This window comes from Nerophis lumbriciformis, linkage group LG14 (assembly GCF_033978685.3).
Source record: "Nerophis lumbriciformis linkage group LG14, RoL_Nlum_v2.1, whole genome shotgun sequence".
NCBI lineage: Eukaryota > Metazoa > Chordata > Actinopteri > Syngnathiformes > Syngnathidae > Nerophis > Nerophis lumbriciformis.
The window spans coordinates 42681295-42701411 of record NC_084561.2 but is presented as its reverse complement, the minus strand read 5'-3'; the positions used below and the strand labels follow the sequence as shown (position 1 = coordinate 42701411).

The 20117-nt window shown below is 44.4% G+C and overlaps 1 protein-coding gene across 1 annotated transcript in view; it reads right to left on the bottom strand.

The window, feature by feature from the left end:
- Nucleotides 1-1379: 1379 nt before the first annotated feature.
- Nucleotides 1380-20117, bottom strand: part of LOC133616849 (fibronectin-like) — a 121975-nt gene continuing 103237 nt past the window's right edge. The window contains exons 23-27 of the mRNA XM_072914744.1: nucleotides 17303-17563; nucleotides 16939-17226; nucleotides 11428-11664; nucleotides 8492-8557; nucleotides 1380-1866 (exon numbers count right to left, since the gene is read on the bottom strand). Coding sequence (XP_072770845.1) covers nucleotides 1580-1866; nucleotides 8492-8557; nucleotides 11428-11664; nucleotides 16939-17226; nucleotides 17303-17563 — 1139 coding nt within the window. The 3' untranslated portion in view covers nucleotides 1380-1579. The remainder of the gene's footprint in view (nucleotides 1867-8491; nucleotides 8558-11427; nucleotides 11665-16938; nucleotides 17227-17302; nucleotides 17564-20117) is intronic.

Genomic DNA, 20117 nt, shown 5'->3' with positions numbered 1-20117 from the left:
ATTTTAAATGATCATAATAATTCATTTAAAATGACCATATTTAATTATTAAAATAATTGCTTGTTTATCAACAACTTTAGCATTTTATTCATTACATTTTGAAGCTCTCAGAAGCCAAGTTATGTTATATTCTGTCATGTCTGTATTATCATGTTTTGTTTTAAGTCATGTTTTGTTTAGTTTCTGTCTTTTCACTCCCTTGTCTGGTCACCATAGCAACCATTAGTTTTCACCTGTCACGTCACGCACCTGCTTCACGTTTTGAGTCACGCACCTGCTTTCACTAATCATGTCCATAGTATTTAAGTTCATTCATTTTCTGTTGTTCGGCCTGACGACCTCGCGCCCCATATATGCTTCTGCACACCCTTATGATCCTTGCTGCTCTTTTTTCATGCCGGTTCCATGCCAAGTAAGTTTTTGTTTATCAAGCCACAGTTTATGTTTTGTTTAATTGTTAATAGTTTCCGCCACTGTGCGCGCTTTCATTTATCCCTTTTTTTTAATATATTAAATTGATATATTAAAACCCGCCATGTACCTTAATTCCCGTCTCGCCCGTGCCAACTTTCCGTTGCATCCTGGAAAAGCAAACTCCAAAGACCAAGTTCTGACATATTCCTTAAGATTTATTTATGCAAGTTTGAAGTATCAATTATCTAAACACAGTTTTGTTTGCATATTTTAAGGATGTAGATATATATATATATATATATATATATATATATATATATATATATATATATATATATGTATATATATATATACATATATATATGTGTATATATATATATGTATATGTATATGTATATATATATATATATATATGTATATGTATATATATATATATATATATATATATATATATATATATATATATATATATGTATGTATACGTATATGTATGTATATATATATGTATGAAATACTTGACTTGGTGAATTCTAGCTGTCAATATACTCCTCCATTCTTAACCACGACCCCGCCCTTAACCACGCCTCTGTCCCCCCCCGACCACGCCCCCCCCACCTCCCGAAATCGGAGGTCTCAAGGTTGGCAAGTATGATTCTGGCAGTGTGTATATAAAACGTTGATGGATGGTTTTGAAGTTATTTTACAGGACTCTGAAGGCTACAACCATGACTCCCAATAGCCGCATCTTCCAAGTGTTTTTAATCATTTTTAAAATAAAAAAAATAAGTGCAGTTCCTCTTTTATACTACATGAAGATTTACTGACACAATTTCTTACCAGGCAATTTTAATATTTCAAAGATATTCTGGGATTGTTTAAAAAAATGATCAAAGTTAATCAGAAAATATAGCTATGCTGCAAAGTCATGTACTGTGTACTATCAACTTGATAAATTCTCACTTTTGTCAACAAATATAATACGGTTTATGATAAATACACTACAAGTTAGGGTCGCCATATTTTATATTAGCTAAGAAAAAAAATGAAATTTAAATATTAATGTGCATTTTTTGTTCCTTAGAGGGTTGATGATAAATTAAGTGCAAACACTATCTAACATGATGGACGGTCTGTGCAGTCCAGAGTCCTGTTAAGTGACTGTGCTTCACTTGGAGTCACCAGTAGTTTTGCACTTAGGCCTGCAGTAGTCGCTTTGGCCCATGGGGCTTCTGGCCGCCAGTCTGACACAGTAGGTGGTCCAAGGCTTGAGGGCGCTCTCAGTGTGAAAGTCTCCTTCCACAATTCTTACTCTGGGTTGGTAATCGTCCGCCTGCTGTCTCTGTTCCTCCACAATGACCAGCGTGTACTCGCTCGCATTGTTGACCCTTGCCCACCTTACATGCAGCCATGCTCCTTTCACCGTGACATTAAGCAGCTTTGGTACTTCCAGATCTGTGATAAATAAAGATGGGAGAGGGTTTTACAGCCATTTTATAATTTCACACATACAGTCGTGGTCAAAAGTTTGCATACGCAATAATTTCTACAACTCTTATTTTTTTGTGGCCAAACAGCTCCATTTTTGTTTCATCTGACCACAGAACTTTCCTCCAGAAGGTCTTATCTTTGTCCATGTGATGTCAGATGAAACAAAAACTGAGCTGTTTGGCCACAATACCCAGCAATATGTTTGGAGGAGAAAAGGTGAGGCCTTTAATCCCAGGAACACTATACCTACCGTCAAGCATGGTGGTGGTAGTATTATGCTCTGGGCCTGGTTTGCTGCCAATGGAACTGGTGCTTTACAGAGAGTAAATGGGACAATGAAAAAGGAGGATTACCTCCAAATTCTTCAGGACAAGCTAAAATCATCAACCCGGAGGTTGGGTCTTGGGCACAGTTGGGTGTTCCAACAGGACAATGACCCCAAACTAGGGCTGCAGCTAACGATTATTTTTCTATCGATTAATCTCTAGATTATTTTTTCGATTAATCGGTTAATCTATAGATTATTTTTTCGATTAATCTATAGATTATTTTTCCTTTTACCGATTTTTTTTTAAATTTAAAATGAAGAAGAAAAAATAAATGTAGGCCAGTTTTTTCAAAAGGCATGGCTTTTATTTACAAAAAAAAAAGTATGGCCACTCAGTCAACATTGACAACAACATGACAAAATATTCTGTAACAATGTAAACATTTAAAACTTTTAACATTTAGCAAAATTAAATGTAGCTTATTTGCTTTTTAATGTGCAAATATAAAAGTAAACATCCAGTGCAAATCTTAATATTCTGCAATAGTATAAGCATTTCAAAAGTAAAAGTATTGCTTATTTTGCTTTAAAATGTGCAAAAATAAAGATAAACATCCAATACAAAAAAGTGCAAAACGGAAATATTCTGTAACAAGTGTAAACATTTCGACAAAAGTAAAAGTATTGCTTATTTGCTAAAATGTGCAAAAATAAAGCTAAACATCCAATACAAAAAAGTGTACAGTGTAAACATTTCAACAAAAGTAAAAGTATTGCTTATTTTGCTTAATAACACAACAATGATAGTATGATTAAAGTGAAAGTTAATTGTTGGTTTGTACATAGTATATGTAACTGTTAATGTTGTAAAAGGTATTTGCACAACTAATTAACGTTAGCGTTTGTGACACGTCTTGTGCCGTGGGGTTCTTTCAGGACCGACAGACTGAACGCCAGACGGCTTTGCCAGGTTTACAATCTTTTAATTTTACACAAAGTCTTTTCTCTTCCAACTGCGCGGATCGCGCACCTGGGCACGATTGCGGCGTCGCTCCCGGCGCGCCCCGCCTCGCCGCTCGCTCGCCGCCGCCGCCTCTCCACAGCGTTAAAGAGGAGCGCGTCTTTGTAAACACTGAACAGGCACGCCAAACGCGCCTCTCAGAGCGAAACGGTGCTTTAGTTTATGAATTTACAACGCAGATACAAATGACACATTCATGTTTTTGTGTAATAATGACAACGTATACGCACGCGGACAATTGACTTGTTGATGGTGATGGCAAGAACGCTGTCGGGGGTTTTCTTTTCAAATGTTCGTTCATAGCCGTTGTGCTGCTATGATAGGCCATTTCCGCTCGACACAGTGTGCATACAACAACATTATTAGGCCGTTTATTGAAATACTCCCACACTTTTGACGTGCTTTTTTCCCCTCGCTCGCATCGTCTGCTTTGCGCTCCGCCATGACAGTAGTGTGACGTAAATACGCGACGCGCCGACGCACAAAAACGGCGTCGACGTATTTACGTAACCGATGACGTCGACTATGTCGACGCGTCGTTTCAGCCTTACCCCAAACACACGTCAAAAGTGGTAAAGGAATGGCTAAATCAGGCTAGAATGAAGGTTTTAGAATGGCCTGACTTGAACGTGTGGACAATGCTGAAGAAACAAGTCCATGTCAGAAAACCAACACATTTAGCTGAACTGCACCAATTTTGTGGTCAAAAATTCAAGCAGAAGCTTGTGGATGGCACGTCTTCTACCAGGCAGTGCGCTGTAGACTAGGACACCCGTCCTAGTCTACAGCGCACTGCCTGGTAGTAGACGTGGGAGTTGGTGCATGCTGTCCAAGGACGGGTGTTCTAGTCTACTGCGGACTGCCTGGTACTGGACGTTGGAGTTAGTGCATACTGTCTAAGGAACTTACTGAAGTTTCCGGTGTCTCTGACCCCTTCAAAGATTGGCTCCAAAGCACCTTTGGAAGGTGATCTGACCTAATTAAGTCTGCCCTGATCTCCGTTGGAGTTTTCTTGGCCATCATAGCCTCATGCGGTTGCTTTATCGCCCCTTGTGCTAGGTCTTTATGCACCCGCATCATTGTTAGAGCTGTATAAGGACAACCCCACCCTATTTCTGGGTTTGCTATGTCACTGAAGGGGGTCAAGCAAAGTGGTGACTTTCGAGAAATGCTAGTTTCCTTCCCTGACAGTGACGACATTGACATAGATTCCATCTGTTTATCTCCCATGTAACTATGCTTTTAATTTTGGTGGTAGTATTATGCTCTGGGCCTGTTTTGCTGCCAATGGAACTGGTGCTTTACAGAGAGTAGATGGGACAATGAAAAAGGAGGATTACCTCCAAATTCTTCAGGACAAGCTAAAATCATCAGCCCGGAGGTTGGGTCTTGGGCGCAGTTGGGTGTTCCAACAGGATAATGACCCCAAACACATGTCAAAAATGGTAAAGAAATGGCTAAATCAGGCTAGAATCAAGGTTTTAGAATGGCCTTCCCAAAGTCCTGACTTGAACGTGTGGACAATGCTGAAGAAACAAGTCCATGTAAGAAAACCAACACATTTAGCTGAACTGCACCAATTTTGTGGTCAAAAATTCAAGCAGAAGCTTGTGGATGGCACGTCTACTACCAGGCAGTGCGCTGTAGACTAGGACGGGTGTCCTAGTCTACAGCGCACTGCCTGGTAGTAGACGTGGGAGTTGGTGCATGCTGTCCAAGGACGGGTGTTCTAGTCTACTGCGGACTGCCTGGTATTGGACGTTGGAGTTAGTGCATACTGTCTAAGGAACTTACTGAAGTTTCCGGTGTCTCTGACCCCTTCAAAGATTGGCTCCAAAGCACCTTTGGAAGGTGGTCTGACCTAATTAAGTCTGCCCTGATCTCCGTTGGAGTTTTCTTGGCCATCATAGCCTCATGCGGTTGCTTTATCGCCCCTTGTGCTAGGTCTTTATGCACCCGCATCATTGTTAGAGCTGTAGAAGGACAACCCCACCCTATTTCTGGGTTTGCTATGTCACTGAAGGGGGTCAAGCAAAGTGGTGACTTTCGAGAAATGCTAGTTTCCTTCCCTGACAGGCCTGAAAATCAGCTGGTCCAAAACCGAACTCATGCATATCGGCGATGGACCAGACCCACCACCCTTCTTATTTGAGGATACCCCTGTCCACTTTGTCCCTACCGTCAGATACCTCGGCTCGACAGTCACCAACACCGGCGACCTCAAACGAGAGGTGGACCGCCGTCGCGCCCTTGCAGCCTCCGTCATGCAGTCCCTGTGGAGACCGTTGTGGCGACACCGGCACATATCTCGGGACACCAAGTTGAGGGTCTACAATTCCTCTGTCATCTCTGTCCTTCTGTACGGCTCGGAAACATGGCCGCTGAATAACATCCTGGCGGCCAGGCGAGATGGCTTTGATTCCAGAGCCCTCAGGAGGATAGAAGGCATCACGTGGAGCCAGCATGTCACCAACAAGACCCTAAGAGAGCTAACCCAACAGCTCCCAGCCTCTCGCCTCGCAGCAATGCGGCGAGTGCGCTGGTATGGCCATGTCATCCGCCTGCCGGGGGAACACCCCACGCGCAAAATCCTGGACTTCAACCCACAGCGAGCTGGCTGGAGACGCCCTAGAGGCGCCCCCAGGACTCGCTGGCTGGATGTATTAGCCCAGGACCTTAAGGCCTGCAATGTGACTATGGCACAAGCTCAACACCTTGCCCACAATAGACCCAGATGGAGAGACCTGGTTGCTATGGTCGGCTCTACGCGCCCTGAAGTGCAAGAGGACTAAGTAAGTAAGTAAGTTCCCTGACAGTGACGACATTGACATAGATTCCATCCGTTTATCTCCCATGTAACTATGCTTTTAATTTTTTACTAGCTTGCTCAGAGAGGGGCGTATTTTAGAAGTGTTGTACTAGTGATGAAGATCTTTTTAGAAGATCTGAAGGGGGAATTGTCGGAGGCAGATATTTACATATATCCGAATTTAAGTGTTACTTCTTTTCATTTCATTTTCATATTACAAAACAGCTAGTGTTTTTCTTCCAAATGTGGTCTTTTGGTTGTCTGCAAGACTGGGTGCTTAACCTTGAAGTGAGGAATGTTAGAGAGAGAGATAATAAGCATGTGTTTTGGCTAGCGAGACATGACTGCCAGGGGGGGAGGAAGAGAGACTTAAGAGGAGAGGGGGTTTGGTCAAGGGGGGCAGACCCATCTTAGCGAAGTGATTGAATGTTCTATGCTGGACTGGTCTCAATGTATACAGGTAAAAGCCAGTAAATTAGAATATTTTGAAAAACTTGATTTATTTCAGTAATTGCATTCAAAAGGTGTAACTTGTACATTATATGTATTCATTGCACACAGACTGATGCATTCAAATGTTTATTTCATTTAATTTTGAGGATTTGAAGTGGCAACAAATGAAAATCCAAAATTCCGTGTGTCACAAAATTAGAATATTACTTAAGGCTAATACAAAAAAGGGATTTTTAGAAATGTTGGCCAACTGAAAAGTATTAAAATGAAAAATATGAGCATGTACAATACTCAATACTTGGTTGGAGCTCCTTTTGCCTCAATTACTGCGTTAATGCGGCGTGGCATGGAGTCGATGAGTTTCTGGCACTGCTCAGGTGTTATGAGAGCCCAGGTTGCTCTGATAGTGGCCTTCAACTCTTCTGCGTTTTGGGGTCTGGCATTCTGCATCTTCCTTTTCACAATACCCCACAGATTTTCTATGGGGCTAAGGTCAGGGGAGTTGGCGGGCCAATTTAGAACAGAAATACCATGGTCCGTAAACCAGGCACGGGTAGATTTTGCGCTGTGTGCAGGCGCCAAGTCCTGTTGGAACTTGAAATCTCCATCTCCATAGAGCAGGTCAGCAGCAGGAAGCATGAAGTGCTCTAAAACTTGCTGGTAGACGGCTGCGTTGACCCTGGATCTCAGGAAACAGAGTGGACCGACACCAGCTGATGACATGGCACCCCAAACCATCACTGATGGTGGAAACTTTACACTAGACTTCAGGCAACGTGGATCCTGTGCCTCTCCTGTCTTCCTCCAGACTCTGGGACCTCGATTTCCAAAGGAAATGCAACATTTGCATGGTTGGGTGATGGTTTGGGGTGCCATGTCATCTGCTGGTGTCGGTCCACTCTGTTTCCTGAGATCCAGGGTCAACGCAGCCGTCTACCAGCAAGTTTTAGAGCACTTCATGCTTCCTGCTGCTGACCTGCTCTATGGAGATGGAGATTTCAAGTTCCAACAGGACTTGGCGCCTGCACACAGCGCAAAATCTACCCGTGCCAGGTTTACGGACTATGGTATTTCTGTTCTAAATTGGCCCGCCAACTCCCCTGACCTTAGCCCCATAGAAAATCTGTGGGGTATTGTGAAAAGGAAGATGCAGAATGCCAGACCCAAAAACGCAGAAGAGTTGAAGGCCACTATCAGAGCAACCTGGGCTCTCATAACACCTGAGCAGTGCCAGAAACTCATCGACTCCATGCCAAGCCGCATTAACGCAGTAATTGAGGCAAAAGGAGCTCCAACCAAGTATTGAGTATTGTACATGCTCATATTTTTCATTTTCATACTTTTCAGTTGGCCAACATTTCTAAAAATCCCTTTTTTGTATTAGCCTTAAGTAATATTCTAATTTTGTGACACACGGAATTTTGGATTTTCATTTGTTGCCACTTCAAATCATCAAAATTAAATGAAATAAACATTTGACTGCATCAGTCTGTGTGCAATGAATAAATATAATGTACAAGTTACACTTTTTGAATGCAATTACTGAAATAAATCAAGTTTTTCAAAATATTCTAATTTACTGGCTTTTACCTGTATATGCAAAGCTTTGCAAATATATTACAGAATACCTATTCTGTCTCTGGTGGTTTTTCTACTCAGCTTTAAGTGTCGTAAAAAGCTTGGGAGCGACTTGTAACTTGAATTCCCTGGGAGGAACAACTGGTCCAAAACGCAACAATTGCTACCAAAAGCGCCTTATTGCAGGTAAACTTGCCAAGGGACATGTAAGCAAATATTGACATTGCTGTATGTATACTTTTGACCCAGCACATTTTCAGTAGAGCCATAATAAATTCATAAAAGAAGCAAACTTCATGAATGTTTTTTGTGACCAACAAGTATGTGCTCCAATCACTACATCACAAAAAAATAAGAGTTGTAGAAATGATTGGAAACTCAAGACAGCCATGATATGATGTTCTTTACAAGTGTATGTAAACTTTTGACCACGACTGTACATGGTGTTAATAATATTTACCTTTGTCAAAGGTGGAATGGACCTGAGAAGCCCGCAAATCTCTTTTCCTGCGAGATTCTACTGGACCTGAGGATGGCAAGAACACTTATTAGTCATCTAGGAAACTATGATTTCCATTGGTAAATAAACAAAGACATTTATTATTATTGTGCATATTATCTATTATTCAGTACCTGCAGGATTTGCTTGCTTTTTGTGATTATTGGCCTTTATTATTGGGATTGAAAAGTGTTTGTCCATTGTAGGCTTCCAATTATGCTCCCACACATTGCACTTTGTTTCATTGAGATATAAATACTAATAGGTGTTGATTTGACGGTTGAAAAAATTAAATCTATTCTCAAAAATGACTATTAGTAGCCAGGGAAGTTAGGGGGATCGGGCAAAATTTCAAGGCTGCGCATACTTTGTGGGGTTAGGTTGAATTGTCCTGATCGGAACATGACAACATATTTGAGGGTCTGATTATTATCATTTTTTAAATTGTTCAAAGTTATAATTTAGCAAATTAGGTTATTTGAAAGCAGTGGGGTGGTTCGGGCATCTGGTCAGGACATACTTGCCAACCCTCCCGGATTTTCCAGGAGACTCCCGAAATTCAGCGCCTCTCCCGAAAACCTCCCGGGACAAATTTTCTCCCGAAAATCTCCCGGAATTCAGGTGGACTCAGGTCCTCATGGGTTTATTGTTAGGCAGTTTCATTAACGTCCTCTCAGCGCGGCAACAACACACAACAACAGCAGTCACGTTTTTTGTCTACCGTAAAGCAGTTGGTCTGCCGTAAACAGCAATGTTGTGACACTCTTAAACAGGACAATACTGCCATCTAGTGCATTTGATGAAAGCACTTTTGTGCGTGCCACACAGCAATACATCATCAGAGAGGGTGTTCAGCATGGTTAGGAAAATAGTGACAGAGAATAGAACAAGGATGGACAATTCAACCCTTAACTCAACAATGAGTAGATGAGTGTTATGTGTGTGTATATGTGTAAATAAATGAACACTGAAATTCAAGTATTTATTTTATATATATATATATATATATATATATATATATATTTATATATATATATATATATATATATATATATAATAAAATAGATATATATACGTATATATATATATATATATAATAAAATATATATATATACGTATATATATATATATATATATATATATATATATATATATATATATATATATATATATATATATATATATATATATATATATACATATAATAAAATAAATATATATATATGTATATATAAGAGATGCGCGGATAGGCAATTATTTAATCCGCAACCACATCAGAAAGTCGTCAACCATCCGCCATCCACCCGACCTAACATTTGATCAGAACCGCACCCGCCCGCACCCGCCCGTTGTTATATATCTAATATAGACGATGCAAGGCATTAGTGAGGTTATAAAGCTTTTGCCTGTTAAAGAAAGGAGACTGATCCAATGCAGCACAGACATTCGCGTGCCACGCTGTCACGACCCAGACGCACACCAGTGCGCAATCATATGGGAGCCGCGCTGAGCGCACCTCCAAGCGCGTCTCGCTGCCGGCGACGGCCGGGTATGGGCCCGACGCTCCAGCGCCATCCATTTTCAGGGCTAGTTGATTCGGCAGGTGGGTTGTTACACACTCCTTAGCGGGTTCCGACTTCCATGGCCACCGTCCTGCTGTCTATATCAACCAGGGTGAGCCCCACCCCTTTCGTGAGCGCACTGCGCGCGGAGTGACCCCTGTTACGCGCCCCCGGCAACAGGGGTGGCGGGCAGGTAAGCTGCGCGGGCGGAGCGCGGAGTGACCCCTGTTACGAGCCCCCGGCCACGGGGGTGGCGGGCAGGTAAGCTGCTTACCTGCTGCGCGTGACGCCGGCCGCGGCGAAGGCGGACGAGGCGGGGTGTCGGTGCGGTGGGCGCGGTGGTGACCCTGGATGTGCGTCGGGCCCTTCTCGCGGATCGCCTCAGCTACGGCTCCCGGTGGGGCCCTCTCGGGGGAAGGGGCCTCGGTCCCGGACCCCGGCGAGGCGTCCTTTCTCCGCTCCGTAAAAGTGTCCATCTCTTTTTTTTTTTTTCTTCTGTTGTGGCATATGCTGCAGGTGCCTGCTCGTTTTTCGTATGTGGGTAACAACATTTAACTATGTATATATATTTCCAAATTGGTTTAACTGCCACCCGCCTGAATCTATTTAAAATCAAATTTTTTTTAATTTTAACCGCCCGACCCGACCCGACCCGCGGATAAAATCTAATTTTTTTTTATTTCATCCGCCCGATCCGCGGATAATCCGTGGACTCCGCGGTTGTACCCGCAAACCGCGCATCTCTAGTGTATATATATATATATATATATATATATATATATATATATATATGATATATCTATATATATATGAAATACTTGACTTGGTGAATTCTAGCTGTAAATATACTCTTCCCCTTTTAGCCTCGCCCCCAACCACGCCCTCAGCCCCGCCCCCGTCCCACCCCGCCCCCGTCCCACCCCACCCCCTCCCCCCACCTCCCGAAATCGGAGGTCTCAAGGTTGGCAAGTATGGGTCAGGATGCCACCCGAACGCCTCCCTAGGGAGGTGTTTAGGGCACGTCCGACCGGTAGGAGGCCACGGGGAAGACCCAGGACACGTTGGGTAGACTATGTCTCCTGGCTGGTCTGGGAACGCCTCGGGATCCCCCGGGAAGATCTGGACGAAGTGGCTGGGGAGAGGGAAGTCTGGGGTTCCCTGCTTAGGCTGCGACCCGACCTCGGATAAGCGGAAGTGAATTGATAGATGGATAGATGGATGGATGGATGGATGGATGGATGGATGGGTCAGCAGCAGTACATGACTAGTCATTGATTTGAGTCTGAATGGAAGAGGATTAAATGAAATAACAGTGAAACAGAAGCAGTGACTCACCCGTAACGTTTCCACTCGGGATGCTCTCTCCGGCAGCATTGCTGGCAATCACCTCCATGTAATCGGGACTGAAGTTGGCCAGCTGGCAAGAGAGGCCAACGGTGCTACAAAGCTCAACGCGGCCTTCCCCCGAGACCTCGTAGACGCTGTAACCTGTGGCGAGCACTGACGCGTCCCAGGAGAGTGTAGCAGACTGAGTGCTCCCGCTGTATTGAACATTGTTTGGAGCACACGGGACTGGAAAGACACAACACATGCTGTAAAAAGTCAGATATTTACAAAACATTTTTTGCAAGCACTTTTCATGCACCCAAAAGTGCAGGGAAAAATGCGGACTATTAATAGTGATAACACAGGACCCTGTAACAACACGTTATGTAATACTGAACAATAATATCAACGCAACACTTTTGCTTTTGCTCCCATTTTTCATTTCCAATTAATGTGTGCGCAATAGACCTATTCCTCTCAAATATCGTTCACAAGTCTGTGAAAACGTTAAAGTACCAATGATTGTCACACGCACACTAGGTGCGGTGAAATTATCCTCTGCATGTGTCAGGTTCAAACACCGAACTATTTATTAAACAAGACAAGAAGCAAGGAATCAAGCAGAGACAGAGTTCAATTTTGCTCATGGGGAGAAACGTATGGGGCTGCACACTCAGTTAAAGTCTCCCACCACACTCCGAGGGGCAGTCCCACGCGCTCTTCTATTTATTCAGGAGTTCTCTCGTTAACATCACTGAGGCTGCCTCTAAAGGGAGTGGTCACACATATCATACAAGCAGCCCCAGTATCACAATACGTGATTACTCAGAATGCAAAAGTGCTTGAGCTCGAGATTTTGCCCTGGCTCTGCTTTGTCTGCGTGTTGTCGTCTTACAAACCCCGTTTCCATATGCGTTGGGAAATTGTGTTAGATGTAAATATAAACGGAATACAATGATTTGCAAATCCTTTTCAACCCATATTCAATTGAATGCACTACATTTTTTTTGCAAATAATAATAAACTTAGAATTTCATGGCTGCAACACGTGCCAAAGTAGTTGGGAAAGGGCATGTTCACCACTGTGTTACATGGCCTTTCCTTTTAACAACACTCAGTAAATGTTTGGTGTCATGTCTGTGTAATCATGTTTTGTTTTAAGTCATGTTTAGTTTAGTTTCTGGCTTTTCACTCCCTTGTCTTGTTTGCATGATTACCCATTAGTTTCACCTGTTCCACGTTTGGACTCATTGTGCACTCTTGATTGTCACCATAGCAACCCATTAGTTTTCACCTGTCACGTCACGCACCTGTTTTCGTTAATCATGGCTGTAGTATTTAAGTTCAGTGTTTTTCAGTTTGTCTTGCTGACGACCTCACCCCATATATGCTTCTGCACACCCTTATGATCCTTGCTGCTCTTTTTTCATGCCGGTTCCATGCCAAGTAAGTTTTTGTTTATCAAGCCACAGTTTATGTTTTGTTTAATTGTTCATAGTTTCCGCCACTGTGCGCGCTTTGGTTTGATCCTTTTTTGTAGTTCTAGTGTTTCAATAAATCATGTACCTTCATTCCCGTCTCGCCCGTGCCAACTGTCCGTTGCATCCTGGAAAAGCAAACTCCCAAGATCAAGTCGTGACATTTGGGAACTGAGGAGACACATTTTTGAAGCTTCTCAGGTGGAATTCTTTCCCATTCTTGCTTGATGTACAGCTTAAGTTGTTCAACAGTCCGGGGGTCTCCGTTGTGCTATTTTAGGCTTCATAATGCGCCACACATTTTCAATGGGAGACAGGTCTGGACTACAGGCAGGCCAGTCTAGTACCCGCACTCTTTTACTATGAAGCCACGTTGATGTAACACGTGGCTTGGCATTGTCTTGCTGAAATAAGCAGGGGCGTCCATGGTAACGTTACTTGGATGGCAGCATATGTTGTTCCAAAACCTGTATGTACCTTTCAGCATTAATGGTGCCTTCACAGATGTGTAAGTTACCCATGTCTTGGGCACTAATACACCCCCATACCATCACACATGCTGGCTTTTGAACGTTGCGCCTATAACAATCCGGATGGTTCTTTTCCTCTTTGGTCCGGAGGACACGACGTCCACAGTTTCCAAAAACAATTTGAAATGTGGACTCGTCAGACCACAGAACACTTTTCCACTTTGTATCAGTCCATCTTAGATGAGCTCAGGCCCAGCGAAGCCGACAACGATTCTGGGTGTTGTTGATAAACGGTTTTCGCCTTGCATAGGAGAGTTTTAACTTGCACTTACAGATGTAGCGACCAACTGTAGTTACTGACATTTGGTTTCTGAAGTGTTCCTGAGCCCATGTGGTGATATCCTTTACACACTGATGTCGCTTGTTGATGCAGTACAGCCTGAGGGATCGAAGGTCACGGGCGTAGCTGCTTCCGTGCAGTGATTTCTCCAGATTCTCTGAACCCTTTGATGATATTATGGACCGTAGATGGTGAAATCCATAAATTCCTTGCAATAGCTGGTTGAGAAAGGTTTTTCTTAAACCGTTCAACAATTTGCTCACGCATTTCTTGACAAAGTGGTGACCCTCGCCCCATCCTTGTTTGTGAATGACTGAGCATTTCATGGAATCTACTTTTATACCCAATCATGGCACCCACCTGTTCCCAATTTGCCTGCACACCTGTGGGATGTTCCAAATAAGTGTTTGATGAGCATTCCTCAACTTTATCAGTATTTATTGCCACCTTTCCCAACTTCTTTGTCACGTGTTGCTGGCATCAAATTCTAAAGTTAATGATTATTTGCAAAAAAAAAAAAATGTTTATGAGTTTGAACATCAAATATGTTGTCTTTGTAGCATATTCAACTGAATATGGGTTGAAAAGGATTTGCAAATCATTGTATTCCGTTTATATTTACATCTAACACAATTTCCCAACTCAAATGGAAACGGGGTTTGTATCTTCGTTGAGGTAATTGAAGTCCGTAGCGGGCTGGAAGACAGAAACTGCTGCTGCGAGACAACTTGCAGTGGAAGATAACAGGTTGTGTGCCTTTGCACAGACAGAACAGTACAACTTGACCACAATTGATAATAACTATAGCAACGGCCTTTAAGCATAAGAGTTGTGTGATGACTTATACATAATTATTCTAACAATTTGACCCATCAACTTGTTCCACCCCCTGGGAGGTGAGGGGAGCAGTGAGCAGCAGCGGTGGCCGCGCCCGGGAATCATTTTGGTGATTTAACCCCCAATCCCAACCCTTGATGCTGAGTGCCAAGAAGGGAGGTAATGGGTCCCATTTTTTTTTTATAGTCTTTGGTATGACTCGGCCGGGGTCTGAACTCACGACCTACCCATCTCAGGGCGGACACGCTAACCACAAGATGCCAAGATAACCCCATCCCACCTCGCAGGCGTGGAATATAAAGATGCTGATTAAACAGCATGATTTTTGCACAGGTGTGCCTTAGGCTGCCCACGATAAAAGGCCACTCTGAAATGTGCAGTTTTATCACACAACTCAATGCCACAGATGTCACAAGTTGTTGCCCGTGAATTGAATGTTCATTTCTCGACCATAAGCCGTCTCCAAAGGCCATCCATCCATCCATCTTCTTCCGCTTATCCGAGGTCGGGTCGCGGGGGCAGCAGCCTAAGCAGGGAAGCCCAGACTTCCCTCTCCCCAGCCACTTCGTCCAGCTCTTCCTGTGGGACCCCGAGGCGTTCCCAGGCCAGCCGGGAGACATAGTCTTCCCAACGTGTCCTGGGTCTTCCCCGCGGCTTCCTACCGGTCGGACGTGCCCTAAACACCTCCCTAGGGAGGCGTTCGGGTGGCATCCTGACCAGATGCCCGAACCACCTCATCTGGCTGCTCTCCATGTGGAGGAGCAGCGGCTTTACTTTGAGCTCCCCCCGGATGGCAGAGCTTCTCACCCTATCTCTAAGCGAGAGACCCGCCACCCGGCGGAGGAAACTCATTTCGGCCGCTTGTACCCGTGATCTTGTCCTTTCGGTCATAACCCAAAGCTCATGACCATAGATGAGGATGGGAACGTAGATCGACCGGTAAATTGAGAGCTTTGCCTTCCGGCTCAGCTCCTTCTTCACCACAACGGATCGATACAGCGTCCGCATTACTGAAGACGCCGCACCGATCCGCCTGTCGATCTCACCATCCACTCTTCCCTCACTCGTGAACAAGACTCCGAGGTACTTGAACTCCTCCACTTGGGGCAAGATCTCCTCCCCAACCCGGAGATGGCACTCCACCCTTTTCCGGGCGAGAACCATGGACTCGGATTTGGAGGTGCTGATTCTCATCCCAGTCGCTTCACACTCAGCTGCAAACCGATCCAGTGAGAGCTGAAGATCCTGGCCAGATGAAGCCATCAGGACCACATCATCTGCAAAAAGCAGAGACCTAATCCTGCAGTCACCAAACCAGAGCCCCTCAACGCCTTGACTGCGCCTAGAAATTCTGTCCAAAAAAGTTATGAACAGAATGGGTGACAAAGGGCAGCCTTGGCGGAGTCCAACCCTCACTGGAAATGTGTCCGACTTACTACCGGCAATGCGGACCAAGCTCTGGCACTGATCATACAGGGAGCGGACTGCCACAATCAGACAGTCCGATACCCCATACTCTCTGAGCACTCCCCACAGGACTTCCCGAGGGACACGGTCGAATGCCTTCTCCAAGTCCACAAAACACATGTAGACAGTTTGGGCAAACTCCCATGCACCCTCAAGGACCCTGCCGAGAGTATAGAGCTGGTCCACAGTTCCACGACCAGGACGAAAACCACACTGTTCCTCCTGAATCCGAGGTTCGACTATCCGGCGTAGCCTCCTCTCCAGTACACCTGAATAGACCTTACCGGGAAGGCTGAGGAGTGTGATCCCACGATAGTTAGAACACACCCTCCGGTTCCCCTTCTTAAAGAGAGGAACCACCACCCCGGTCTGCCAATCCAGTGGTACCGCCCCCGATGTCCACGTGATGCTGCAGAGTCTCCAAAGGCATTTCAGAGAATTTGGCCTTACAACCGCAGACCACGTGTAACCACACCAGCCCAGGACCTCCACATTCAGCAGGTGCACCTCCATGATCGGACAGTTGCTGCAACAATTGGTTTGCATAACCAAATCATTTCTGCACAAACTGCGAAAACCTGTCTCAGGGAAGGTCATCTGCATGATCGGCGTCCTCATCGGGGGTCTCGACCTGACTGCAGTTCGTCGTTGAAACCGACTTGAGTGGGCAAATGCTCACATTCGATGGCGTCAGGCACATTGGGGAGGTGTTCTCTTCACGGATGAACTGTGTGGGAGATGTGCTGATGCCGACGTTGTGAAAGGAGTGGCCCATGGCGGGTGTGGGGTTATGGTATGGGCAGGCGCATGTTATGGACAAAGAACGCAAGTGCATTTTATTGAAGGCATTTTGAATGCACAGAGATAAGTGACCGGATCCTAAAGCCCATTGTTGTGCCATTCACCCGAGACCAACAACGGTCTTTACCTGTGACTCCCATGAAGGCGACAGATGGCTCACTGGCTCCCGCTGAGTTTCTGGAGCGTACCGTGAGATTATACGGTGTGCTGCAAGGCATCCTGGTCTCAAAGTAGGGTACGGATCGCCAATAAGAAGAGACACTCATCAGGGCCTGTGGGTTGTCTTGGATTCGACCTGATATTTCCACCAAGTACTCGACATCGGGACAGTCGACCGTTTCCCACCAGGACATGAGCCAGTGGTTCTGCTCAACTCTCTGCATCCCAACATCCAGAGCCGTGGGAGCGCATGGAGCTTAGGAACGAAGGACAAAGAATTCAGAAATAGTCTTTGCGCATTTCCATTGACGACTGCATATCTATTTGTTTACCTGCTCCGTTCTCCACAGGCGCACCGTAGGAACTGTTGCAGTAGCCGTCCGAGGCCTCGACTGAGAAGTTGTACGTGTCCCCACATCGCAGGCCCTCGATAGCGCAGGAGGCGTTGGCGCTGTCACAGGAGAGAACCTCTCCAGACGTAGATTTGGCGCAGGCATGATACGCCGTAGCTCCCTCGGCGGGGGTCCACGTAAGAACGGCAGCGTTATTCTCACATTTATAATCCACCGCAAGGCCAGAAGGAGCACAGGGCACTGCAAATTAAAACAAGGGGCAACTTTTAAGTTATTAGTTACTCATTCGTTTCAGTTTGTCCATGCGGTGTTGCCGTAGCCACAAAGTAGTCTTTGACATACCCCACCCCCAATCTAACGCCGTCGACGCCTCGAGATGTACGTCGTAATATGTATATGTGCTTTGCAAATCCCATAGGGGTGATGGAAGGATGGGCAGTGCCTGAGAGCTGCGGCCTGCTACCATGGCCCCGCACTCCCTCCCCTCTGTTGCTAGATATCTCGAGATGTACGTTGTAATATGTAGATGTGCTTTGCTATGGAGGTTTTTTCCCACTCCAGACTGGGCCCCTTTAGGAGCCTAGTCTAGATTGTATTTTTTTACTCATTCTTCCCCAGCGTTTACCTTTTTCCCATCTTTTACGGGGCGCCTTGTGGCGACCCATCAGCATTCCTGTTCTGTAACACTGTACACTGTTTGTTTGTCTCATCTTGAACGGGTTTGTGCTGAAAACAACGTTTCGTTGTACTTGTGCAATGACAATAAAGACCTATCCTATCCTATCCTGACCTATCCTATCCTATTAAGTTGAATGTACCAATCTAACGCCCTCGACGCCTCGAGATGTACGTCGTAATATGTATATATGGTTTGCAAATCCCATAGGGGTGATGGAAGGATGGGCAGTGCCTGAGAGCTGCGGCCTGCTACCATGGCCCCGCACTCCCTCCCCTCTGTTGCTAGATATCTCGAGATGTACGTTGTAATATGTATATGTGCTTTGCTATGGAGGTTTTTTCCCACTCCAGACTGGGCCCCTTTAGGAGCCTCGTTTAGATTGTATTTTTTTTACTCATTCTTCCCCAGCGTTTACCTTTTTCCCATCTTTTACGGGGCACCTTGTGGCGACCCATCAGCATTCCTGTCCTGTAACCCTGTACACTGTTTGTTTGTCTCATCTTGAACGGGTTTGTGCTGAAAACAAAGTTTCGTTGTACTTGTGCAATGGCAATAAAGACCTATCATATCCTATCCTGACCTATCCTACCCTATTAAGTTGAATGTACCAGTCTCATCATCATCATCGGCGGTCACTCGAACGAGTATGACGATCCTCCTGGTAGGGGTGTATCCCTTTATGGAGGATGCCTGTGCGTGACTCTGTTTAACGTGGGGAGACTGGTGCACAGACAGTCATCACACGATCCTTGACAGAATCGAATCAGGGTCCAGTAGCACGGAGTCCAAGACGACTGGGGACCCTTTTCTGCTGCAGCCTTCTGCCGCCATCGCAGCCGTTGTGGTAGTTCTTAAATCTACCGTCTTCCGCCTGCTCCGCCGTTGAGGTCTTCACCGTATCCCTGGCTAGGGGGCAGTCAGGTACTAGGCCTTTGCCAAGGGCCACATGGGGTAACAGTAGTAAAGGGTTTAACCTCCTAGTGCCCCAAGGCCCCTTAGAGGAGCCTCCACTGCCGGATGCACTTTAACGTCATGCCCAGGACACAAATACCAGTACCAGTCCAGTCGTATGTTGAGCCCTACAAAGTGTTTGCCTGTAAATTGTGTGCTCATTACAGGCTGTTTGATTGTAACGCGCATTTTAGCTGAATTTTTGACAACCAAATTTGGAGATGTTGAAATCGCCATGTAAAATCGCTAATGCTAACCAGTATCATGTTGCCGATGTAAATTAGCATTGAGCTGGTGCATTTCAAGAAAGTGGAGTATTACTTTTGAGCGCTTCCTATCGCGCATGCTTGCTTTGTTGGCATTGGAAATGTCGACATTAACTCATATTATTACGTCTGTTTACTCGTCAAGTGCTTGAGCCGGTGCCCAGTTTGCCACCGGATGTGACGTAATGTTACGTGAATCGGTTCGGTACTCTGTTGTACCGAATTTGGTCAGTACCTGAATTTGGTACTCATCTCTATTTTGAGTATCAGAAAAAAATCATATTATTTGAATCATCATAACAATATTTTTATGTACAAACTATGTACTAAAATAGTACACATTGTGTTTGGTATGAATATAAACCACTAACTGAAACCTGCACATGTACATTTACAGTATTTAACTTATTTAGAACTACTGCAATTAACCAGATGAAGACTTGGAAAGAAAAACAGCACCTAGAGTTTTATCAAATCTTGGACAACAGCCCTGACACATATAATAGAGAATTACAAAAATAAAATGTAATATTAGATATAAAATGAAAATATTTGATTACATGCAGAACATTTCTGTAATATAATCATTGATAAAGATGACAGTATATAAATAGAATGTAGGTCAATATTCTACAGTATGTGCGTATACAGGTAAAAGCCAGTAAATTAGAATATTTTGAAAAACTTGATTTATTTCAGTAATTGCATTCAAAAGGTGTAACTTGTACATTATATTTATTCATTGCACACAGACTGATGCATTCAAATGTTTATTTCATTTAATTTTGATGATTTGATGTGGCAACAAATGAAAATCCAAAATTCCGTGTGTCACAAAATTAGAATATTACTTAAGGCTAATACAAAAAAGGGATTTTTAGAAATGTTGGCCAACTGA